This window comes from Myiozetetes cayanensis, unplaced genomic scaffold (genome assembly GCF_022539395.1).
Source record: "Myiozetetes cayanensis isolate MyiCay16 unplaced genomic scaffold, myiCay2020 scf9, whole genome shotgun sequence".
In the NCBI taxonomy this organism is placed as follows: domain Eukaryota; kingdom Metazoa; phylum Chordata; class Aves; order Passeriformes; family Tyrannidae; genus Myiozetetes; species Myiozetetes cayanensis.
Genome location: NW_026088185.1, coordinates 18,743,586 through 18,766,166, shown reverse-complemented (window position 1 = coordinate 18,766,166; position 22,581 = coordinate 18,743,586). Strand labels below are relative to the sequence as shown.

At 44.4% G+C, this 22,581-nt stretch overlaps 3 protein-coding genes across 3 annotated transcripts; 1 reads left to right on the top strand and 2 right to left on the bottom strand.

Moving 5' to 3' along the window:
- Positions 1-738: 738 nt before the first annotated feature.
- LOC126652791 (cilia- and flagella- associated protein 210-like) lies at positions 739-9,161 on the bottom strand. Its single transcript, XM_050339897.1, has 7 exons — positions 9,148-9,161; positions 8,379-8,981; positions 7,432-7,588; positions 6,287-6,426; positions 5,826-6,018; positions 5,340-5,504; positions 739-4,652 (listed from the first exon to the last, which is right to left on the bottom strand). The coding sequence occupies exons 1-7, from the start codon at positions 9,159-9,161 to the stop codon at positions 4,551-4,553; spliced, it is 1,374 nt and encodes a 457-aa protein (XP_050195854.1). The 3' UTR covers positions 739-4,550.
- PHOSPHO2 (phosphatase, orphan 2) lies at positions 8,746-22,327 on the top strand. Its single transcript, XM_050340302.1, has 2 exons — positions 8,746-8,851; positions 17,205-22,327. Exon 2 carries the CDS (start codon positions 17,207-17,209, stop codon positions 17,930-17,932), a length of 726 nt encoding a protein of 241 aa, XP_050196259.1. The 5' UTR covers positions 8,746-8,851; positions 17,205-17,206; the 3' UTR covers positions 17,933-22,327.
- On the bottom strand, positions 10,508-16,874 carry CFAP210 (cilia and flagella associated protein 210; the record flags this gene model as incomplete). Its single annotated transcript, XM_050339895.1, has 9 exons — positions 10,508-10,751; positions 11,247-11,411; positions 11,733-11,925; positions 12,710-12,849; positions 13,827-13,983; positions 14,080-14,276; positions 14,371-14,544; positions 14,801-15,015; positions 16,565-16,874. Coding segments are annotated over 9 exons (1,761 nt in total), but the record flags the coding sequence as incomplete, so codon positions are not given.
- Positions 22,328-22,581: the final 254 nt, after the last annotated feature.

Below are 22,581 nucleotides of genomic sequence, written 5' to 3'. Positions count from 1 at the left end.
CTGAGAGTCCAATCTCCAGCCTTTTGAAGTGGCAGTACTGTTAGTACAGATTTACAGGGCATTGTGATTTGATGTCAGGACCTCTTCAGTTAAACCAAGATCTGTACGTTTTTACTGAAGGTGTGAAGTTTCGATTTTTATTCCACGTTGCACGGGATGACCGTGTTAACAGTAGATGCAGTTAAGAGTTTCTACTACAGAATGGCAATGACAGCCTATTCACTATCTCTATATTCTAACATATAAAAATGCAGCCACGCAATGAAGCTGACCTCATGTCTGAATTGCAGACTCTGCCTGTTGCACAAATACAAGTCTGTCTGTGTGTGTGTGAAGCAGAATAGTTTTCACCAGTTACAGAAGAACTACTAGTTCAATATGAATGTAAATGGAATGGTAGGACAGCTTACAGTCGGTTTAGAACTGAGTGGAAGAACAATCTTTGATCAAAAAGTCACCTGCAGCAGTATGGCAGCCTAGCTGAGCTTAGAGCAGAGTGAGCACTTAGAAGAAAGCAGGAAAGAGTTTTTCCCATGGCCTACAGTTAGGTTAGCTGGAGTGCTAGATACACAGCCTTACTGCAGACAGTTCTTTCCCATAAAGGATTAAAGACTCAGCCAGTGCCACAACTTCTCAAGATAGTATTTCTACCTTCCATTACGTTCTCCTGTGTAAAAGTAAGTAGAAAACTGTCACAAATAAAAGACACAGTCAACATGGATGTTTAAAACACAGATGTTTTAAACAGCTTTCTCAATTTTATTATATCCTATCTATATTATTATATAGATTTTTTTTTAAAGCCAAAATGTAAGATTTGAATTAAGGCTGCAGGCCCAGCAGTACTCAAGGAGTACAGTACTGATAGTTTACCTGTGGCTGTTACCTCTTGATTTCCTAAAAAGTGAATCTACTGCTTTGTTCCATAATAAAATCAGACTAGTTACAGTACAGTTGTGAGCTGTGGCACTTGTTTCTTGAGCTGAAGTTGAATATAGGCAGGTTTTGGCAAACAGCAGGTTTTGTAACTTGCTCCAGAGTTAGCTTCAGCTGTTGGGCACTGATAGGTTTTGCAGGCACATAGAACTTGGAAGGAGAGAATGGCAAGCTTCCTTTTCCTTTGTAGATTCTTAGATAGTGGTCACATGTGTTTCTGAAGAAAAAAGAAACTGTTTATAATTAGTATATAATTAGTAGCTACTAGTAATTGTATGCAGTGATTGATTGTAACTGAAAGTAATCAGAAATACTTATCCTGTAAGCTTTACCAAAGATAGTCCAGTTTTGCCCTTGTCGACTGTGCCAGTTGCTGGATTTCTACTGGTCTGCTCAGTAATGCTTGCTTCTTCCAGTACATGGTGCTTTTTTGTGACTTTTACCTATTTTTCCTTTACATAGAAAAGGAGTGAGACCAGATGCTACTCATTTGAGGGGGGCAATTACTGTTATGTTAACAGAGATGCAGTGTTGAATTTTGCTGGACCTGTGGTGCTGATGTTCAAGCCCTTCAGTACCTGACAGAACTGTGCATTTCTCTGTAATGGATTGGAGCTGAGGCAACCCACAGAAAAACAAAGTGCTATGTTGGCTTATGCAAAACAGTGCCAACAGCTACAAACAGCTGTGCTTTAGGACTGCTTAGTAGAGATTGGTTTAACAGATCAGAGAGCAGGTTTGAATCATTTACATATCTAGTTCTTGACGTCAAAGGCCATGATATACCAAAACAAAAAGAAGCTTAGTTTGTAGTGATGGCAGTGCAATAGTGTAAAACTTCACACATTATAAGCTTAACAAAGCCTATGCCACAATTTCACTTGTTTTAAACAGGAAGGAATTAAGATAATTCCAAAGAAGACGTCTCATATGGTCTTCTCACACCTCTGGCCTTCACTCCCTCTGAAGTCTTAGCCATCAGTGATGAGGGGTTTTTTGAGTGCTATTTATAACTAGTGAATTTTCCTTCTCTCAAAAATGCACTCCCAGAACAAGAAGGAAGATTTAGCATCAGAGATCAGGATGCACTGCCAGAACAAGGAGAAAGATTACAGACTAGTTATAGCACTCGTCCATTCAAGAGATACCAGAAAGGCCTAAGTTAATAAGGCACATGAAAGAATTTAACTATTGAAACAAAGGAAATTATTTGACCTAATATGACCAGGGAGCTTTGAAAAGATTTTTTTTTCTTTTTCAGAAGTATACAGTAAGTCTGTATTGGGACATGAAGATGTTCATCCTTAACAGTCCCATGGTGCCAGCTCTTCTGTTCACGAGCAATTTATTTTCAGGTACATGTTCTCTTCAAAGTTCCCCAGAGCTGAGCAGGAGCAAAGACTGCAACGTTAAAAGAATTTGCACAGATCTAGTAACTCCAGTCTCTAACGCTACTTAACAGCAAAGAGCTGCATAGTCAGTTAACTCAGATTATCTTAGGATATAAGGCATTTTAGAAAGCTGTTCTCTTCCATTCCCTAGGTAGGAGTTGTTTCAGATCCATGACAACAGTACTGTCTTACTTGTGTACCAGAGCCACACAGGTACCAGTTGTGATACTGTTGGGAGAATACCGTGTTGGACACTGGAGGCCCACATGTTCAAACTAAAGTTGCTGTTCTACTTCCAGAGTTGGGTCAAGGCGTGGAAAAAATGCAGTTTGATTTAAGGTCTCTGTTTCAGTCCCTCTGTGGGTTGTACCTTGGATCTCTAAGGTCTTGGCCTTCAAATAAGGCCAATACCTGTTATGGTTCTCACCTGCTACAATGTCCTCAAGCAGCCATCTGAGAGGGTGCTTTGTTGATCAAACCCGGTAGTTAAAGTTTACTAGTCAAATTATTTCTCAAAGCATGTTCTGATTTGTTAGCTATTCATTAAATCTTTATAGAATTATTTAGGTTGAAAAAGGTCAAGTCCAACTGTTAACCTAGTACTGAAGTCCACCACTAATCCACGTTCCTAGGCACCATGTTCTGCATGTCTCCTAAACACCCTCAGGAATGGTGACTCAACTTCAGTTAATAACTAATACAAGTAGTGGCACTAGGCATTAAATGAGAGGTACCTCTCAATTAATTGTAGATCCTTCCAGGTCAGCGATTCCCTTCTTATCAGCTGCAGTTGATCTCCCTATATTTTGTTGTCATCTTTAAGTGGCAGCTTAAGAAAAGAACCTGTGGTGAGCAGCTAGACCAGCCTCCTGCCTTACCTGGGACATCTTTAAACCTTCACTGATTCCACCACCTCTGGCCCTTCTGATCTAGTGTCATCATAGAATGCTTTATAGAAGTTTTGTAGAAAATTACTAACTAGAATTAGTCACTTAAGGCAAGCAAACGATGCATGTGCATCTCAGAATCATTAAAGTAACATGATTCCTGGTTCGATTTTTCCATGCTGAATTTGGGTAAATATATTTATATTTAGCTGATGTATTTTAAAAGTTACGCAGGATTCCCGCTTCACTCTACATGTACCAAAATGAAGAGTTGTTTTCTGGTACTTGAGTTTGATGTTTCTGTAGATGTTCAAAGTTAAAGGAGTACAAGCCCCATGGAAGCAGGCTGTAGACTTCACAAGCAGACCCACGTCATGTGCAGAACAGGGCATTTCTGGAAGCTGAGTAGGAAATGAGGCTGCAATCCACCTTGTTTCTTGCTGCTGTGGAGGCTGCCTAAAACACACTTAACTCACCAATTGCAGGGTACTGAGTGTGTGCAAATATGCAGTTAGAGATGCATTTGGAGCATTATCGAGCTCTGTAGATTTCAGCACCACTCCTGCTGTAGTCAGTACTTCTTAAAGGCTCCAGCTTCTGCCATCAAAAGGCTTTATTAAAACTTTCCATTCTTTCTGCTTGCTGAAAAAAAGCTTGATGGAGTAAAAGGAGCACTAGCTCAGAGAGAAGGGAAATAAATTTTTCATTAGTGAACTAAGCAAAAAAGTATTTAGAGACAATGTCACAAGCTAATTTTCATGTCTCTTTTTTAATATAGAATTTCCAAAATTAATTACTGCAAGATAAATGGAGAGAACTCCTTGTGTCTTCTAGTTGAAAGTGCAGTTTCTTGATTATTCCTACTTACTATGCTTTGGTTCACATTACAGAATAATGGGCCATGCTAATTGACATGGGCAGTCAGTGAGCATCACCCAGCCACGTTCTGCTGTCCTAAAAGAGTGCAGCAGCCCAGACCACAGCAGGACTGACCAAGACAATAACTGGGTCTGTGCTGGCTCTGAGGAGGTTCTTGGCCCGCCCTCGGGCAGGGCTGTGAGGGGCAAAGCAGGCTCTAATATTCCTGCATAATGCCAAGTGTTTGCTCAGTCTGGAGCAAGTGGGGGCTTATGGACGTGTGGCAGGAAGAAAATGGACAGCGTTACATCAAGCATCTTTCCCCGCTCCCTGCATTGCTTTTTTTAATGCTGCATATATATCCATTCCACTACTGCTGCAGTTGTCCTAGTTAGGGCATATCTTGTTCCTTCCTTAGATGCTTGGAGAGAATAAAAATTACATCAAGTAATGGCATTGATTCAGTTACTCACTCTCTTTATCTCCGAAATGCTTGATCCTGACGAAAAGCAGTTTCTCTCTGAGCATCATAGTCCAAGTCTGCTTGCTTTTCCTGCTGTTTTTTTGCCTGCTTTTCAGCCTGATGAAGAGACGGGAATAAAAAAACTTAGTATTTTGTTCTCAACATCACTATCATGCAAAGCTTAGAGAGGGTAAAAGCTTACAGGAGATCTACAATCCTGTTAGTTGATACTTGGCCAGTATCATCCTCCCTCCCCCTTCTCTCCCCTAGTGTACTCCCCACAAAAAGGGTACATTAAACAGATGAGTGAACGTCTGCATTAGCTGCTCCTCTTTGGTGACCTGCCCAGAAGATATGAGAGGACAGCAGTGCATGGTTGAAAAAATGGTATAATGGCACAGGCAGGACAGGATGTGGTCTGTCATTGTTGATCTCTTATTACCAGCTCTGCCAGCTAATAATCCTCTCTGACCAGCAGGGCCAAGTCAGCCTGGAAGAGGCTTCTGTTCTGCTGCTCTAAGGAGGCTCATAAACCTCTGAAACAGGTGCATCATTGTTGTCAAGTTCTGAGCAGCAGCTTCCTCACTGCACAAACAAGCCCCTTGTGGGCCATGCTAACTGCATGGGTACAGAGTCAGTCATCTCCAACATGAGCAGCTGCAGTGCATACAGGTAAAAACCAAACATGCATGTCACACCCACACCAAGCTTCCTCTCTCTCTCCCACCCAAGAGATCTAGTACTATGGGTTTAGAAGAGTGTTTCTTTCTGAAAAGGTTGACAGGGTACAGCTCTTCTATTTACCATTTGCTGGATCTGAAATTTCTGTACTTCCATGTTTGCATCACGTTGTCTTTGTTTCTTGGCTTTTTCCATTTCCTGGTAGATGCCATCTTCTGTTATCCACTGATTACGATCCTTCTCATCCTCTTCTTTTTCCTGTCTCTCCTTTTCCTCTTTCATCTTCATCTGTTGTTTACAAAACACACACAAAAAGTTATCCAAGGAGTGTCCTGCTAAGCTGAAAGCCGTATCTCTCAGCAGTAGCAGCCCTGTATCAGCACTCCAAGAAGTGCTGTCATTGTGGCTGGCCGGTCTCCAAGCCCAGGGTTTTCAGCAGCCCTGGCAGATGTGCACCCAATATGGAAGTGGAAAAGGGAGAGGGGACCCCAGGAAAGTTATCAGTGGACTTGATGAAGGCTGCTGATGCATGGCACCAGAGCCAGCTGTGATCTGGGCCAGGCTCCTCGGCTGGAGTAAGCAGCAGTAAGATCAGCCCAGGTTTCTTACCACAGTGGCTCTGTGTTCAGCAATAGATTCAATGGCAGCCTTTTGTCTTGCTTCTTTCTCTTTGTTTTTCACTTGGTATTCAGCTTCTACCTCTGCAGCTCCTCTAGCAAGACGATCATCTTCGATCTTAAATGCCTCGTTCATCTGTGCAGATAGTTTTTCAAAAGCTTTGTCCTTATCCTTCTGCATCAGCCTGTGGGAGAACACGAGCTGCTGTAACACACCAGGATACCTGAGGCACTGCTCCTAACACCACCAGCAATCCCACCTCCACCCCCAACAGCACCAATTCCTGCTGAAACCGGTAGGCATTTTTTCTGCACTTTCTACTTCAAATTTTAATTACAGAAAAATTGCTTGCATTGAACTTCTGATTTTGTGATATAACAACTGAGAGTAATGTTCTTCACATAAATTGCAAGTTTGAATCTTAACACTGAAACCCATATCCCTAGACCCACCTGTTAGTCTCTGCATCTTTTTCTCTTGCCAGAACAGCCATCATTTCTTTACCTTTAATATAAGCCTTAATCCGATCATCATCTTTGTCTTCTTTTTGTTTCTCTTCAGCTTTAATTACTTTCTGTTCAGCTACATATTCCTGTTTAAATGGAAAACTACTTTAATTTTCATGTAGAATAAGATTTTGGAAACATGAACTGAAAAAAATTGTAACAAAGATTTCAGGCCTCTCTATAATGACGAGTTCTTTGTATCAGTGAAGAAGCTATAGAAGATAGAAACACAGAGATGGAAGAAAATTCTCATTACCTACTTTTGACAAATTACAACAAAAGTAAAATTAGTGTGTGGTTGCAGCCTCAACCACAGTATCTTTATATTCTTTCCTCTACTTCCCCAGCAGTTCCAACTGTATTATTTCCACCCCATTCACACAGTGCAGATTCTGAAGGGCTCAAAGAGTACAAGTCCATAGAACCATCCAAATGTAAAGCATAGGGCATTTTGTAATGGCAGTTGTATAGCTTGGCAGTATGTATAGCTTTTATTGCATACACAAAGTTTGGGGAAACGGGATAAAAGTTATATATTTGGTGTGAGGAGTATGAGGGGATAAAAAGCAAGTAGGGTTTTAGCAAGAATTCTCTCCTCTTGCACTCTCTTATGGCAGTGAATCATCACAGTACCTCCACTTTAGTCTCCCTGCTCAAGCAGGCACAGGCAGGGAGGGAAACAGTAGGCATGGTAAGTAGGTCATCACCAATCATAAATGGAAAGACAAGTTTAAAAGATACTGTCATAGTCAGGCTATTCCCTCTTCTTAACAAGCAGAAGTGGGCTTAAAACAGAGCAATTACATCCATTTCTCAAGTCAAGGATGATCTCCTTGCTGTCTCTAGCAGACTTTTTTCATTGTAGACCAGTCAAAGCTCAGGTGCCACATAAAATCTTTCAGGAGGCCTTTCTCAAAAGCACAGAGTAAAGACATGGCCTCCAACTGGCAGGGGAGGCATTTGATCCCACGCTGCTGAAGGTGCCAGCACAGCCCCTGTTGCCTGCAGGCCGCTTGATTCGTGGGCTGAGTGCAACCATCACAGCCAAGGTGAAACAAGCATTTTGGACTGTCTGCTTTCCTGTTACTTACGTGATGCTGCCTCTGGCGTTCAACCTTTTCCTCCTGATCCTTTTCTCTTCCTCTCTGAATTTCCAGTTGGTACAATTGTGTTGATCTCTGTATTTGTTCCCCTTCTCTTTTGTTTTCTAGCTTGGCCAGATCTGCTTGATCCTTGTGCTCCTTTATTCTAAATTGGAAACGGGAAGTGAATAAACGAGCTACAGGCTGTGTGAAGTAATGATGAACAGATACAGATTCTGCACATCTACAGGTACTTTAATATTAAAAAAATGGTACTTTGAAGTGAAAGTAGAATGTCAGAGATCAAAACTAGAATCACAGTTTTTATAAGCTAGCTCTAAATTCTTTGGCCAAAGCTCAGTCCTAATCTGAGGGTGCTGGTCTATAGTAGCAAAAGCAAACATGACCAGCACATAGACTCAAATATTATATTGAATTTGATTAGCCTGTTTAATTGTTAGCCCACTCTCTGCACAAGGTGGGCCGTTGCCATCTAGCTGTGTTCCAAGCAGTGTCACAGCACTGTGCAAGACATGGCCATGATGCCTATGCTAGCTAGATGTGTGAAGGCTTCTGGGCTGGGGGAAGCAGCAATAACAAAGGATTTTGCCGCTTGCTTACAGTGCCAGAATTTAGAGTCTTGTTTAATTTATAAGAATAGACATAGCCCCTGACATCAAGAGACATTTCTGAAGCTGGAGAACAGTTACGGAGGAACCAGAGGGTGAGGAGAGGTGATGAATTTCAGTCTGACCACGGGGCGAGGGTGATGCGAAAGCATTGTTTGAAGGCAGTGAGTCACGCAGCCCCGAGCACGGCATCGGTGGGCGCGGCCGGGCAGCTCTGCCGACCCGGGTTAGCGCCAGGCAGCCCCCGGTCCCGCCGCGCCGGGCTGGCCGCGGGAAGGTTTCTAACCCAAACCCGCCCCACTCCCCGGGCCCCGCCGCCGGACTCACTGCGCCAGCTGCTCCTGGGCCACGGCCCGGCGGCTCAAGTAGCGGCCGCGCTCCTGCTCTGCCTGCCCGCGGGCGACGTCCGGCCCATCGAGGTCCATCGTCGGCCCTTCCTCACCGCCCCTCCGAGAAACTGCCGAGGGAGAACGAGGGATCCTCACCAGTGTCCCGGGGAGTCTGGGCTCCTTCTCCCGCCCCGCACAAAGGCTGCGACCGCCGCCCTCCCCGCGTTCCAGGCGGGCGGGAGCCTCAGGCGCCGGAGCAGCGTGGGGCGGTGCGTGAGGGGAGCGGGAGCGGGAGCGGGAGCTGGAGCTGGAGCTGGAGCTGGAGCTGGAGCTGGAGCGGCACCGCGCCCCGCCCCGCCCAGCCCCGCCCCGGGACCTGTCGGCGAGGGCGGGAGGGAGGAAGGAAGCAAGGAGGAGCTGCTCGTCGGACTTTTCTCCGCAGCCGGTTCCTGAGTTACTCGTTTGCCCTCGGTAAGAGGCTGAAACGCTCCCCTCACCCCCCGTCTCTGTCCCTCTGCTCTGGCCGCGCGGGCCCCGCTCCCCGCAGGGCTGCGGCGATGGGGCCCGGCCGGGCTCTGGGCTCTGCCGCGCCTCGCACCACCTTCACCCCGCCAGGCCTGCCTGCAGCGCGGGTGGGAGCCCTGGGCGGGCCTGGGAGCTGGGTGAGCAGGTCGGTCCTCCCTCTCCTTCCAAAGTTCCTCCCTTGCTCTGCCTGGAAGAGACTCCTCAAGGAGGTGACTGCTGCACCCGGGGAGTAGGACACTCACCTTAGGCCGGGCATTTTTACACTCCAGGGGGAGGTAAAACCACTTCTGCGTGGTCCTCAAGCCTGCAGGAAGGACCTCACCTCCCGGGTGGCCCCACATCTTTCCCAAAGTCCCGTGCTTTCTGCAGGGCCTGTTGCTTTCTGAAGCCAGACTCTGAAACTCGAGGACACGTAACAGACACATTTTCCAAACTAAAATATTGGCAAGCGTCCTCTGTATAAAAGTCTTCTAATTTGGGTTTAGTTTTTTTTTTTAGGATTTGTATAATTTTCTAGTCTGGCCAACAGACTCTCTGCTGTGGGGCTGGAGCACAAGGTTGTGTGCAACACAGCAAAGCTTCAAGTTTCTTGGACTTTGTTTCCAGTAGACACGGGGATAGGGGGATACCCTGTTTAAAGCCTAGGGTACTTGTGGAGGAAGTCATTACGGGAAACCCTAACTGTCCAAGGCAAAAAAATGATGTTAACATTTCAGCAAAGAAACGAAGCTTAAGGAGGGAGATGTGTCAGTGGCTTGGGTGTTAGAGAGAAATCTGTTGAGGAATCTGAAAAACAAATTTACATTGGATCTATTTACCATAGATTGAATCATTGTTAGGCTTTTTGAAAGACCAGCCCAACTATGTTGTCTCCTGTTGACGTGCTCTTTTTGTAGTCACTATTTACAGCTATATTGGGATCTATTTTCCTCCTATATGACCTTTTAAGGGCTGTGAACAAAGCATATTAATATTTTCATGCCATAAAACCAATTTATAGCATGACATTTGTTTTATAGAGGTAGTTGCAAAATCCTACAAAACCTGCATACCATAGCTATTCTAACTTTCACATATGTTCTCTTTTTTCTTCCCCTGTAGTTGTGTTGGTTTGGTCTTTTCTGTTATGTGGAATACTTCACTGGAAGTAGGTTAGAGAAAAATGTGACCTTTTACACTAGGAATTCATATCACAGACCTGAAAAACCTGGGACAGTGAATTTTTAGAACAATGAATATTAAAAATATAGCAGTAATAGTGAGCTTTTGACTGGAATGTGTTACAGTGACAGTCAATTATATAGCATGCATTCTTGTCTCAAGTTTGTGAACTAACGTTCATGAAATACAAGCCGGGGATTTTTGAGAATATAGACAGTTATATGGCAGGTTTTTTTCCCCAGATGGACTTAGAGGTTCATAGTTGAATTTGATACAAATCATTTACAGTTTAACTCTGCCCATACAGTACAAAAAGGGGTTTTTTTAACTTGAAAACAGCTTCTGCCTTTTCTTGCTGGATAGTTCAAATGTTATTTCATGTTTTCAACTTCTCGAGGGGTATTACACCTACAACAAGGTAACTGGGTCCCAGCAACATCATATGCTTGGAAAGCAGTATTTATTTCTTCTCTTCTCAGAAAAATGGCCCCTGTCCCAGTCCTCTTCCATCTTTGCATGCTTTCAGAAGAGGGTAAAGATGATGTGTAGTCTTGGACTCTGATTCAATCACTTGCTTTGCATAGCTCTGAAATTCACGCTCTTTACCAAGTGCAATAGCTTCTTTCTCAGCTTCGTAGTCCAATTCTGCTTGTTTTTCCTGCTGTCGTTTCGCCTGCTTTTCAGCCTGATGAAGAAAAGGGAATAACAAAGATTAGTATTTTGTTTTCAATATCACTATCTTGTAAAGCTTAGGGAGGGTAAAAGCTTATAGGAGATCTGTGGCACTGTTAGTTGATACTTGGCACTTGTCATCCCTCCCCACTTCTCTCCCCTGGTGTATCCCCCCAAAAGGGTACATTAAATAGCTGGGTGAACATCAGCTCTTTGGTGACCTGCCCAGAAGACACAGGAGAGTAGCAGTAGAACATCATGGTGCAGAACAGGATGTGATCTGTCATTGCAAACCACCCTTGACTTGCACCAATGCTCTGAGGAGGCTGCTCCCCAACACCAGCATATGCAGAGCACACATGATTTAAAGAAAAACAACACCCAACAAACAAAAAAGTCCAAAAAACCCAGCAAGCTTCATTTCTTCCTCTCAGCATGAACTAGTGCTGTTTGTTTAGATGAGTGTTTCTTTCTGAAAAGATTGACAGGGTACAGCTCTTCTGTTTACCATTTGCTGGATCTGAAATTTCTTTACTTCCACGTTTGTGCCATGTCGTCCTTCTTTCTTGGCTTTTTCCATTTCCTGGTAGACACGGGCATTTTCCACTAACACATCACGCTCTTTTTCAGCCTCTTCTTTTTCCTGTCTCTCCTTTTCCTCTTTCATCTTCATCTGTTGTTTACAGAACACACACAAAAAGTTATCCAAGGAGTGTCCTGCTAAGCTGAAAGCCGTATCTCTCAGCAGTAGCAGCCCTGTATCAGCACTCCAAGAAGCGCTGTCATTGTGGCTGGCCAGTCTCCAAGCCCAGGGTTTTCAGCAGCCCTGGCAGATGTGCACCCAACATGGAAGTGGAAAAGGGAGAGGGGACCCCAGGAAAGTTATCAGTGGACTTGATGAAGGCTGCTGATGCGTGGCACCAGAGCCAGCTGTGATCTGGGCCAGGCTCCTCGGCTGGAGTAAGCAGCAGTAAGATCAGCCCAGGTTTCTTACCACAGTGGCTCTGTGTTCAGCAATAGATTCAATGGCAGCCTTTTGTCTTGCTTCTTTCTCTTTGCGTTTATTTTCTTCTGCAGCCTCTATTTTTGCAACATCTCTAGCAAGTCGATCGTCTTCCATCTTTAATCCCTCACTCAGTTGTTTAGCTAATTGATTAACGATTCTGTCCTGATGTTCCTGTATTTTTCTGCAGAAGAACATGAGCTACCATAACTCACCAGGGTAACATACCTGGGTCTACCTGAACCTACCAAACTCAGCAATCCTGCTTCTAGTCTTCTCTTGCCACAGAGGTTGGTCCACCCACCCAACTCATTGATCAACTTGTGTTCCTCCTGTTTGTTCTTTTTTATATTATCTTATTTAGCAAATAAACATTCCCTGTATTCATGGAACACCGGCTTTCTGTTGCAATAATGGGCTCAGTGAGGAATCCACTTAGCGCCTTACCATCAAAAGAGAAATTTTGGGAGTATTGGACAAAAGCAGGAAGAGAATGAAACTCTTAGATTGACTCAGTGGTATCATCATGTTGTACGTTCAGTGTTAAATTGATAAACTATCTCCCTGTAATAAGAACCCAGTGTAATTGATTAATTACAGTCAAATCATTTTTCTTGATCTGACTCAGAGAAATTTAGCTTATACTCAAAAATATTTTCGTCAAGGATCTTAATTGTCTTTAATTGTTGAGGAGGTTGGAGGCTTGGCAGGCCATAGGAAAAGACTGTTCCCAACACACTGGTGTAAAGCTTTGTATTTCCCTAAGCCTTTGTACTTTGGAGGGTGGAGAGATTGCTCCCTAGCACACTTAGTACTAAGGAACCTATGAAAGAATTTCCTTTTTTCTCCTGAATTCCTTAGTCTCTCTACCAATAGACTGTTGATTGTGTTACGTCTTTGGTCTGAAAGCTCTGACTACAGTATAATTTTTAGTTTATTTACAGTTTATCCTCTAGCTTTGTACTCACCTACGCATTTCAGCTTCTTTCTTTTTTCTCATCCGGTCAATAGCTTGCTTTGCTTTAAAATGAGCATTGATCCGATCATCTTCTTCCATTTGTTTTTGTTCCTCTATTGCTTTGATTATTTTCTGGTCAGCTATGTATTCCTGTATGGGCAAAACAGTCCTGATGTAACAGATAAAGTCTGGAATATCTGGGCCTAGGGTAGCAACTTAACAAGGATCACTCCCTGTTCTCTCTTCTCATGTTTTTTTCAAAGGGAGAAGAGGGGAAAGGCTTTTCAGAACTTCCACTTATGCCCTATTCAAACATGCGTGAAGAGGAGATGGCAGATGTGAGGCAGCAGAAGGGGAACTGAGCATCAAACAGCTGCTTCTCCAGCATATTGCACAGACACTTTGCTGTGCAGTACAGACAGCATTATCCCATGTTCTCATTCACAGACATGGGAAAGTGGGACAGTGGGAAGCATGAGACTGTCCAAAGCCCACCAGCAGCCACACAGACCATACTGCTCCTGGCCCACCTCTTCCAAAACTCTCCCAGTCTAAGAGCTTAATCCAAAACATAGCTGAAAAGGAGTTTTCTATACTTTTATGTAAAAAAACAACTGTCTTTTGCATCCTGTCCAGAACTGTTCTAAGGCACTTCTAGTTTGTACTTAGCAAGATGCTGTTAAAGATGAAATGAGAAGGCAGCAGGTTTTCACTAAATTTCTAAATGTCTCCAATCATAAGCAGAAAGTCTAATTAAAAAGATATGTTCAGTCTCAGGCTATTCCCTCTTTCTAACAACAAAAAATGGGCTTAAAACAGCAGGGATGTGAAACTTAAATCCAGTTCTCAAGTCAAGAAGAATATTCTTCATATCTACAGCCAAATCCTTAATCATAGACAAGTCAAAACATCAGGTGCCAACGTTCCTTCAGACGAGGGAAAAGAAAAGCCTCCAAGAGGCCTTTCTCAAAAGCAAAGAGAAAACTGGCAGGGGAGGTATTTCATCCCCTGCTTCTGAAGCTGTTGGCAAACTGTTGCCAGGAGGCCCATTTCTTTGTGGGCTGAGTGCAGCCATCACAGCCGAGGTGAAACAAGCATTTTGAAGTGTCTGCTTTCCTGTTACTTACATGATACAGCCTCCGGCGTTCAGCTCTTTGCTCCTGTTCCTTTTCCTTTCTTCTCTGAATTTCCAGTTGGTGCAGCTGATTCAATCTCTCTATTTCTTCTGCTTCTCTTTTGACTTCTAGCCTGGCCAGATCTGCCTGATGCTCGTGCTCCTTTATTCTGAATTGGAAAAAGGTGAAAAAAAACTCGTAGAATGTATTTATTCTAAGAGTTTAAGTAAATAATAAAGTAGGGTTGCTTTTAATTATTACTTACTGTTCCAGCTGATATTTGCGTAGTACCTGCTCTTTCATATAATGCTGCTGTTCCTTTTCTTGCTCTCTGAGAACGTATTCTTTGAATTGACGTTCCTCTTCTTCACGTTCCTTCTTTTTGTTAACAACTGACTTCAACTTTTGAAATTCAACTTGAGCATCTCTTTCTTTTAGGACCTCAGTAAGTAGAAGTGCACTCTGCAAGAGAACATTTAAAGTGATTTGTGTGTTCAGAAGTCCTTAAAGACATTCAGTACAATTTGAATTTAAAAACTGTAAGTTGTCAACAAACGTGGAACTGTTTCATTCTGTCGTTCTGATAGGATAGGTAGGTTTTTGCATGATCAATAATCTCCTTTCGTTTTGCTGCTCGGAACTTTGCTTCTTCCAAATCAATTAACCTTCTTTCTTCCTCTTCCTTTTCTTCACGTAATTTTTTGGCTTTAAGTTTCTCTTGTGCTAGGCTCTGTAGTGCAGACAAAATCAGAAATCACATTTAAATTTTGGGTAATGTTTGGGGGTTTTTTTGTTTAATTTTGGATTTTAGCTTTAATTTTAAAAATACAAATGTTTATGTTAGGTATTAAATGTATTTAAATAGAGTTTTGTTAATATACATATTCAAAAGTAAATGTTAAACAGAGTACAGCTAGAAATTAGTGTTTTGATATATATATATATGAAAATGACTACCCTTGTTTACAAATGTATCTTGTACTTACTACAGTGGCATTGGGTTGGTCTTTTACAGCAGCTTTGGAGCCTAAGTGCATTTCTTCCTGTTCTTTCTTCTCATCGAGGTTGTCTGCTTCTTCTTTGCTGCTGTCCTGAATCCTTTTCCATTCTGCTTTTGGCAATATAATTACCTGACGAAGATCTGCATCATTTGAAAGGAAATACTCATCTGGAACATTATTTTCTTCCAAATGATGTGGTGCTGTGCAGAGGGAAGAAAAAATACTGAGGTTACTTGATATCAGAAAATCCAATATTCAGATGTGTATCAGGATTTGAATTTTCACATAATAGCCATACTAAGTTATGCTTAGTATTAGTTACTCTCTTCATCCCCATATCCCAAAGCTAAGACAGGATACCTCTGTCTATAGTCTGACTATGGCCAGTGCATGTACTTGGATTGTGGCACTGACTGACTGAACTGTCTGTATGTCCCTTTGCCTGTCTGTGTGTATGTACAGGTTTGGCTTGTAGCAACTCACATTTTCCAGGCAGTACTTGGGCATGATTCTGAGAACAGCAGGGACTAGAGACCATTCCCAAAAGGAAAGGGAGAATATTGGTAAAGCCATTCCCCTGGCTGGATGAGGCAGCAGTTTGGGCACAGGCTGTCTACCCTTGTCCTGCACACTCATCATATTTACTGAAATAGATCAGTTGTAGAACGTTTTCTTGATTTGTTGGCAAGATTAGCATTTCTCCATTGCACTAGGCTTACATATATGAATGTATGTTTTCTAGATGATCATTAGATCAGCTAGACACTCTTTCAAGTGTCACCACCATTTTTGGAGGCAGTGGCACTCTGCACGGAGTGGTGTCCAGTAGAAATTCTATGTTTGCCACAGACTGACACGCAGTGTCCGAGGTGTGAGGAGGCTTTCTCTTATACTGACACTGATGTCAAAGGCTTTTTCCCAGATGCTGTGTTGCTAATCTGTTTGTCTCACGATAGGGACCAGATGTGGTCCTCTCCTCCCGTCCCGGGTGAAGGCAGCCTTGCCAAAAGTAAAGGTGCACTGAGGTGGCTGCGCCCTGCAAGCAGGGAACAGCCAAGCACCTCGTTCTTCCCCAGCTGCTGCCGTGGGAGCTCACGGGACCTGCGCTGGGGTCAGGCAGTTCTTGGGGCAGAACTGCCCGTCCTGCCGTGTGCAGCGGGGGGAGCTTTGGGGACAGTCATGATGCGCACCCCCCCAGCCCCCCGGAGCCGTGCGCTGCCCCCTCGCCGGTGCCGGTGCCCGCGGGGGAGCCGCACTCACGGCCGCTCGCCCGCCGCCATCGCCGCCGCCGCCCCGCCGCCATCGCCGCGGGCCGCGCCGCCATCTTCCGGCACGCGCCGCCGTTGCCGGGCGACCCGGCCCGCGCGGTGACGTCGGGGGGCGGTGCCGGCCCCGGGCCTGCAGCGCTGCCCCCTCCCCGCACGGCTCTGCCCCCTCCCCGCACGGAGCTACCCCTTCCCCGCACGGCTCTGCCCCCTTCCCCGCACGGCTCTGCCCCTCCCCGCACGGCTCTGCCCCTCCCCGCACGGCTCTACCCCTCCCCGCACGGCTCTGCCCCTCCCGCACGGAGCTACCCTTTCCCCGCACGGCTCTGCCCCCTCCCCGCACGGAGCTACCCCCTCCCCGCACGGCTCTGCCCCCTCCCCGCGCGGCTCTGCCCCCTTCCCCGCACGGCTCTGCCCCCTCCCCGCGCGGCTCTGCCCCCTTCCCCGCACGGCTCTGCCCCCTTCCCCGCACGGCTCTGTCCACCTCGCCCAGCCCCTCGGGCGCCCTCTGTGCCCCGGCCGGCGAGGCTGCTCTGCTTTAGCTCCGGGAGGGGGCGGCCCGGGTCCTGCACGGGGCACGGGCTGCGCGGCGGGCCCGGGGACCTGCCCGTGAGGGGCGGCAGATTCAGCTTCACGAAGGGCTGTGTTTCTTTTCGTGGGCTGCTTTGATTTGGTGCGTCCTCGTTGAAGGCACTGGTTCCAGATCCTGAGTAGACGCTTCCTTTTGAAATCCCTCTTGAGGCGTTTTGCCAGGAGAATCCCGGTGTGTTTGCGTTGGCAAATGCTGATGGAGAAATTTAGAACCTGTGGTCGAACTGGTGGTGCGTGAGTACAGGAAAATTGACTCTGTTAGCAAGTATTAGTAATTGCAGCACGAGTTCAGATCCTGTCACAGCAGCTATTTTAAACAGAAGTTGGACACTGAACTTTGACCTTTACAGACTGCATTTTTAGCTTCAGCACAACTTCCCATAGCTGTAGTGGCCATAAATAGTTTACTTTGTTTAGATATTTTCCTGCAGAATTTTTCTCATCTGAGCACAAGATCGGAGTAGGAATACAGTACTTGTGTTTATATAAATAATTTTCTTTTTTGTTTGTTTTGGAAACTTGTTTTCTCACAGCTATGAAATTTCTGTTGGTTTTTGATTTTGACCATACAATCATAGATGAAAATAGTGATACCTGGATTGTGAAATGTGCTCCAGAGAGAAAACTTCCTAATGGATTAAGAAACTCCTACCAACCAGGACGTTGGACAGAATATATGGGCAGAGTCTTTGCCTACTTGGGAGACAATGGTGTCAAAGAAGATGAGATGAAAAGAACTATGACAACAATTCCTTTCACTACGGGAATGGTAGATCTCCTGGGGTTTATTGGCGAGAACAAAGAGTTGTTTGATTGCATAATTGTTTCAGATTCTAATACAGTATTTATTGACTGGATTTTGAAAGCTGCTGACTTCCATGAGGTTTTTGATGAAGTATTTACAAACCCCGCAGCATTCAGCAGTACTGGCTATCTTACTGTACAGAACTTCCATGCTCACCATTGTGCAAAGTGCCCAAAAAACCTTTGCAAAAGGAAAGTTTTAAAAGAATTTCTAGATAAACAGTTGGAGCGAGGAGTTAGTTATACACAAATTGTGTATATAGGTGATGGTGGAAATGACTTATGTCCAGTAATGTTTTTGAAGAAGAATGATATTGCTATGCCCAGGCAGGGGTATACCTTGGAGAAAAAGCTTTCTCAACTGGCTCAAGATCTCAGTCCTGTACAGTGTTCTGTTCTGGTTTGGTCATCTGCTACTGACATTATGTCTTACCTGAAACTCCTTATAAAGGAATAATTCAAATGATAAAAGTAAACTGATATATTAACTTCCTGGGAGAGAAAAACTACATGTATATAGAAGCACAAAATTGGAAATTTGGACTCATATCTGAATTGACTTTTTTTAAACACAATATAAAACTGTTTATGTTCAATCTTGGCAATATTAGGAAAGTGGAGTAAAAAAGGCCTTCTAACATAGTACACATTCCAACCTAAATGGAGGAGGGGGATTTCGAGAGGACTTGTCATTATTCTTAGTCTACTCCCTCCTCCCCAAGCCTTTACCTACTACATAATTGACTTTTGCTGTCCCACACACTTGGGGAAGGAGTAGGATTAGTGCAAAAAAGAATGAATTTCTTTCCTTACAAAACATTAGGTGACAGGAACATGGTTCTGGAACTGTTGGCTTTTATACTTCTTTAATCTGATTGTAAATTATTTGGTATGCTTGTGATCTTGTTTCATCTGAAGATTCATCTATATTTTCAATCTACTTTTACCGAACAAAATGACTTTTTAATAGTTTGTATTATCTTGTATTGTAAAGACAATAAAAGTTGCTGTCACTGACATACACAATTTGTGTCATGTGTCCTGCTGGTCTGCGTGTCCTCAGGCACTTGTTCTTGTCAGGGCCTGGAGAGAGTGAGCACAGGTGTAGGTGTCAGCCTTTGGCTAACACCTTCATTTATTTTGTCAGCAGACCCTTTCTCTTCTGGCAGGCAGTAAGGATGTTGCTGGTTTTTTAAAGAAAAGTCTCTCTCCCATTCTGATACTGCCCCGACTGTGGCTGCTGCCACTCTGTGGAGAGCTAACATGGGTTTGACAATCCATGCTGGCAGCTCCGAGTCAGCCTTTCCCTTGCCTGGTTTCTACTGCAATGCCTAGGCCCACAGAATGGTGTGTATATATACATGTTTACACTGATTTTACTTATTCACTCTCATCCATATCTATAGTACAGTCCTCTTTTACAGGCTGGAAGGGAACATCTATGTCCATTTTAACTTTTAAACAGACTTGTTCTGTCTTCAAATAGTTTAAGGAATCATTTGTGAACGTTCAGTCTTTCTCTTCACCACTGACAGTGGGATGAGTCTCAAGAGTTTGGCTATGCTTATAAAGATATTAAAAATAAATCTCATTAAAATTAAATAATGCATTTCTATGCCAAATGTTTTTCTTCTTGTAGTACCACAAAAGGTCCAAAAGGATGATGTCGTCTGCTATTAAACTGAAGTCAATTTTAGCTTAAGTGCTTTAATAGCTTATAAATTAGTCTAACTTTCACAGCACCTCAGTTGCAGATGGCTGAGGTGTAGCTCAGCAGCTTGCAGTTGCCATATTTGTCTTCGTTTTCTGTGCAGCATTGTTCTCATTTTCTTACAGACATTTGATGTTGTCACTACCTTCTTTTTCATTAATTGAAGATTTTTCGGAGTGGTCTTGCCTGTTTTCAGGCTGATAGTGTATATAAGAAAAGATTTGTGTTGCAGAGTTCCTTCCTTGCTTCACCTATTTTAATGAATTGTAGAAGGTTGATTTGAACAATCTATTGTCTAAGATGTCCAGAGTAATATACTTGAGTTCTCAGGAGCTTTGCTTTATTTATGGATATTTGATAGGTATCTGAGGTGTTCATATTCAAGATCTTGCCATATTGTCTTGCACAGGGGCATGAAGAGCACGTCTGAAGAACTGTTGTGTCTCAAGTTTTGGTGGGTTTAAATTGTCTGATTTACAGGTCATACAAAAGAATGGTAATGGCTGTTGCATAGGACAACTTTGTATGTTACTTTGGGGTTTAAGTTGTTGCTATTGTTTAACCCCAGCTGGCAACTAAGTATCACACAGCCGCTTACTCACTTCGTTCCCCCCCTCACTGGGGAGAAGAATTGGGGAAAAAATTAAACCTCGTGGTTTAATAATTGAAACAAAATACAATGCAGTAGTACTAAATGATTATGATAATTGTAATGAAAAGGAGAGAGAAAGGAAAGAAGTCCAGGAGAAACAAGTGATGCCCATTACAGTTGCTCACCACTTGCTGACCAATGCCCAGCCCACCCCCTAACACTGATCGGCCCCTCCCAGCCAACTTCCCCCAGTTTGTGTACTGAGACTGCCGTCCTATGCTATGGAATATCCCTTTGGCCACTTCAGGTCAGCTGTCCTGGCCATGTTCCCTGCAGTTCCTTGTGCAGCTCCCCACTGACAGAGCATGGGAAACTAAATTTAAAGTCCTTGATTTAGGGTAAGCACCACTTAGCAACATCCAAAACATCAGTGTGCTGTCAACACGATTCCCATAGTAAATCCAAAATACAGCCCTGAACCAGCTACTAAGAAGAAAATTAACTCTATCCCGGCTGAAACCAGGACAGTTGTGTGTCTGTCTAATTCTAGATGTACTGCTGAATGTTCCATGTCCTGTGCTGGTCTCTTTTGTGATTTTAGAACTTAGTTGTGGGATAGCTTGCTTTCAGCTTGTCCACAGATCTCAGATACTGCTTACTTAAAAAAAACCCAAAACAAAACAAAACAAAAAAAGTAGTATGTCAATAATTACTCAGCTTTTTTTTTTGCCAGTTACATTAATTATTGTTCTTTTGACCTTAAGGAACCTACCTCACAGTTTGCTTTGAGAGTGAGATATTGGGTGAGAAATTATTGTTCATGCTCAAAAAGGGTTTTTTTGTGGTTTTGATCAAAGTACTGAAGCAGGAGTTGAGAACAGATTAAGCAAAGTAGACTACTTGAAATATTAGCAATTATGACCTAATCTCTTCAAGCAGAGGGTAGACCTAATTTGCTAGACAAAGTGCATGTTGGAGACAGGAGAAATTTTTGAATTCCAGTAGGCAGACCATTAGTCAGGTCTTGTTTGGGATTTTTTTTTCCCACTCTTAATAAATGAGAAGAGAGGACTTTTCTGAAGCACGGCAATTACCAAATTTTTCCACATTTGGAGGGAAAATGAGTATTTCCAAAGGGCGAAGGTGGTTTGAGCTGGTAGTCCAGACAAAAGAGAAAGGGAGAAGCTCCTTGAAGGGGATATATGTTCAGTACGAGGTGTTTGCTGACCTCCAGACTTGCTGGCAGTTTAAATCTATATACTGTCTGGGAGGGAGATGGCTTAGATAAAATGTTATTTAAAGAAATGCATAATGGAAGCCATATGGGTATGGGAAACTCTACGGTGATAGATCTGCCACCATACACCAGCTGCTATGGAGAGTACTTAGCCTCAGTATTGTAGGATGGCCAAGACTACAAGGAAGAAGTTCCTGCTTGCCCTTAGGAAGCTGATGAAATGGAAAATGCAAAACCACAGCAAAACAAATCTCTTGACATGGGGATGTATAAACAGACTCAGGGCTTACAAGGGAATGCTCCAGAGAAAGAAATGGAGTAATGTAGCTGAGGAACAGTCTCATGTCAGAGACAGCAGGGCTATTGCTAATTCCTGCAAAACTTAATTCTCTGGGCTAGCAATGCATCAAGAGAGTTTGAAGAAACAGAAGGCAGAGATGTGTGAAGGCGTACTTTTTGGTTTTATGGGGTTTTTTTGTTTGTTTGGATGAGTTTATTTTTGTATCATGTTAGTATGTAAAGGTCAAGGGCAAGTTTGAGTCTTGTTGCATGGTTAGTACGGGAAGAAGGATGGCAGAGGGGTATGTCCATGTACATGTTCCTGTTTGGATTCCTTTAGTTCATGCTTCTCGTGGGCATTGTGGAGGAAGTAACACCGGTGTAGAGCAGAGTAACACTCTGTGTAGAGCAGGAGCTCTCCTAATTTCTCCTTTTGAGTATTGCTATCACAATAATAAATATCCACCTCCTTTTAGTATGAGAAACCATTGCCTGTTCCCTTCAATCCAGCAGAGCCTGGCTGCTGGATCCAAAGGATCCCAACTCTTCTGCAGATGAGGGAGAACCACAGCTGCTTGAACCCAGAGGATGCTGTGTTTCAAAGAAGGGTGTCCATTGCAGAAAATGTTTTGCTAGCAGAGAAGAGAAAAACTTCTTAAGTTGTGAAGCACATTTTCAGAAGTTGTAAAAGCCAATACTGCCTTCTTCCTGAGTGATTGCTTCTAGTTGGAGTTTATCGGCAAAATTTGTGACTGTCCTTTGCACCCTGCAAGGTTCGGGTGTATGGGGAGAGCTCTGGCCGCCTCCTTTCGACTCCTGCCGAGGCAGTGGGAGAGCCCCTGGCTCTTGCTGCCCTTCCCAGTGTCGCTCTTGGGAGCGAGGGGCGCCTCCGCCAGAGGCGGCTTCAGGTCGCTGTCAGCGGCAGCCGAGGCCCCTCGCTTTGTTGTGTGGCTGAGTGACACCGAGCTGGTGACACTCCCCAGGCATCTGCTCCTGTCCCTAATACGGCCGGGCCGTCTGTCACCGCCGCGGACAGCCTTTAACCCCTGCCCCGGGGTGGGAGCTCCGGGGCGGCGGCGGCAGCAGCGGTTCGGGCCGGACCTTCCCGAGGCGAGCGGGCGGGAGCGCCCGGGCGGGGCGCCGGGGCCGCGACCTCGCGGAGGGGTGCGGAGGGGTGCGGAGGGTGGGTGGGGGCGGCCGGGGCACCAAAATAGGAGCTGGTGCTGCTGCTGCTGCGGCCGCGCCGCTCCCGCCGGCAGCTGCTCTTCCAAAGGCGGTCCCGGGGCC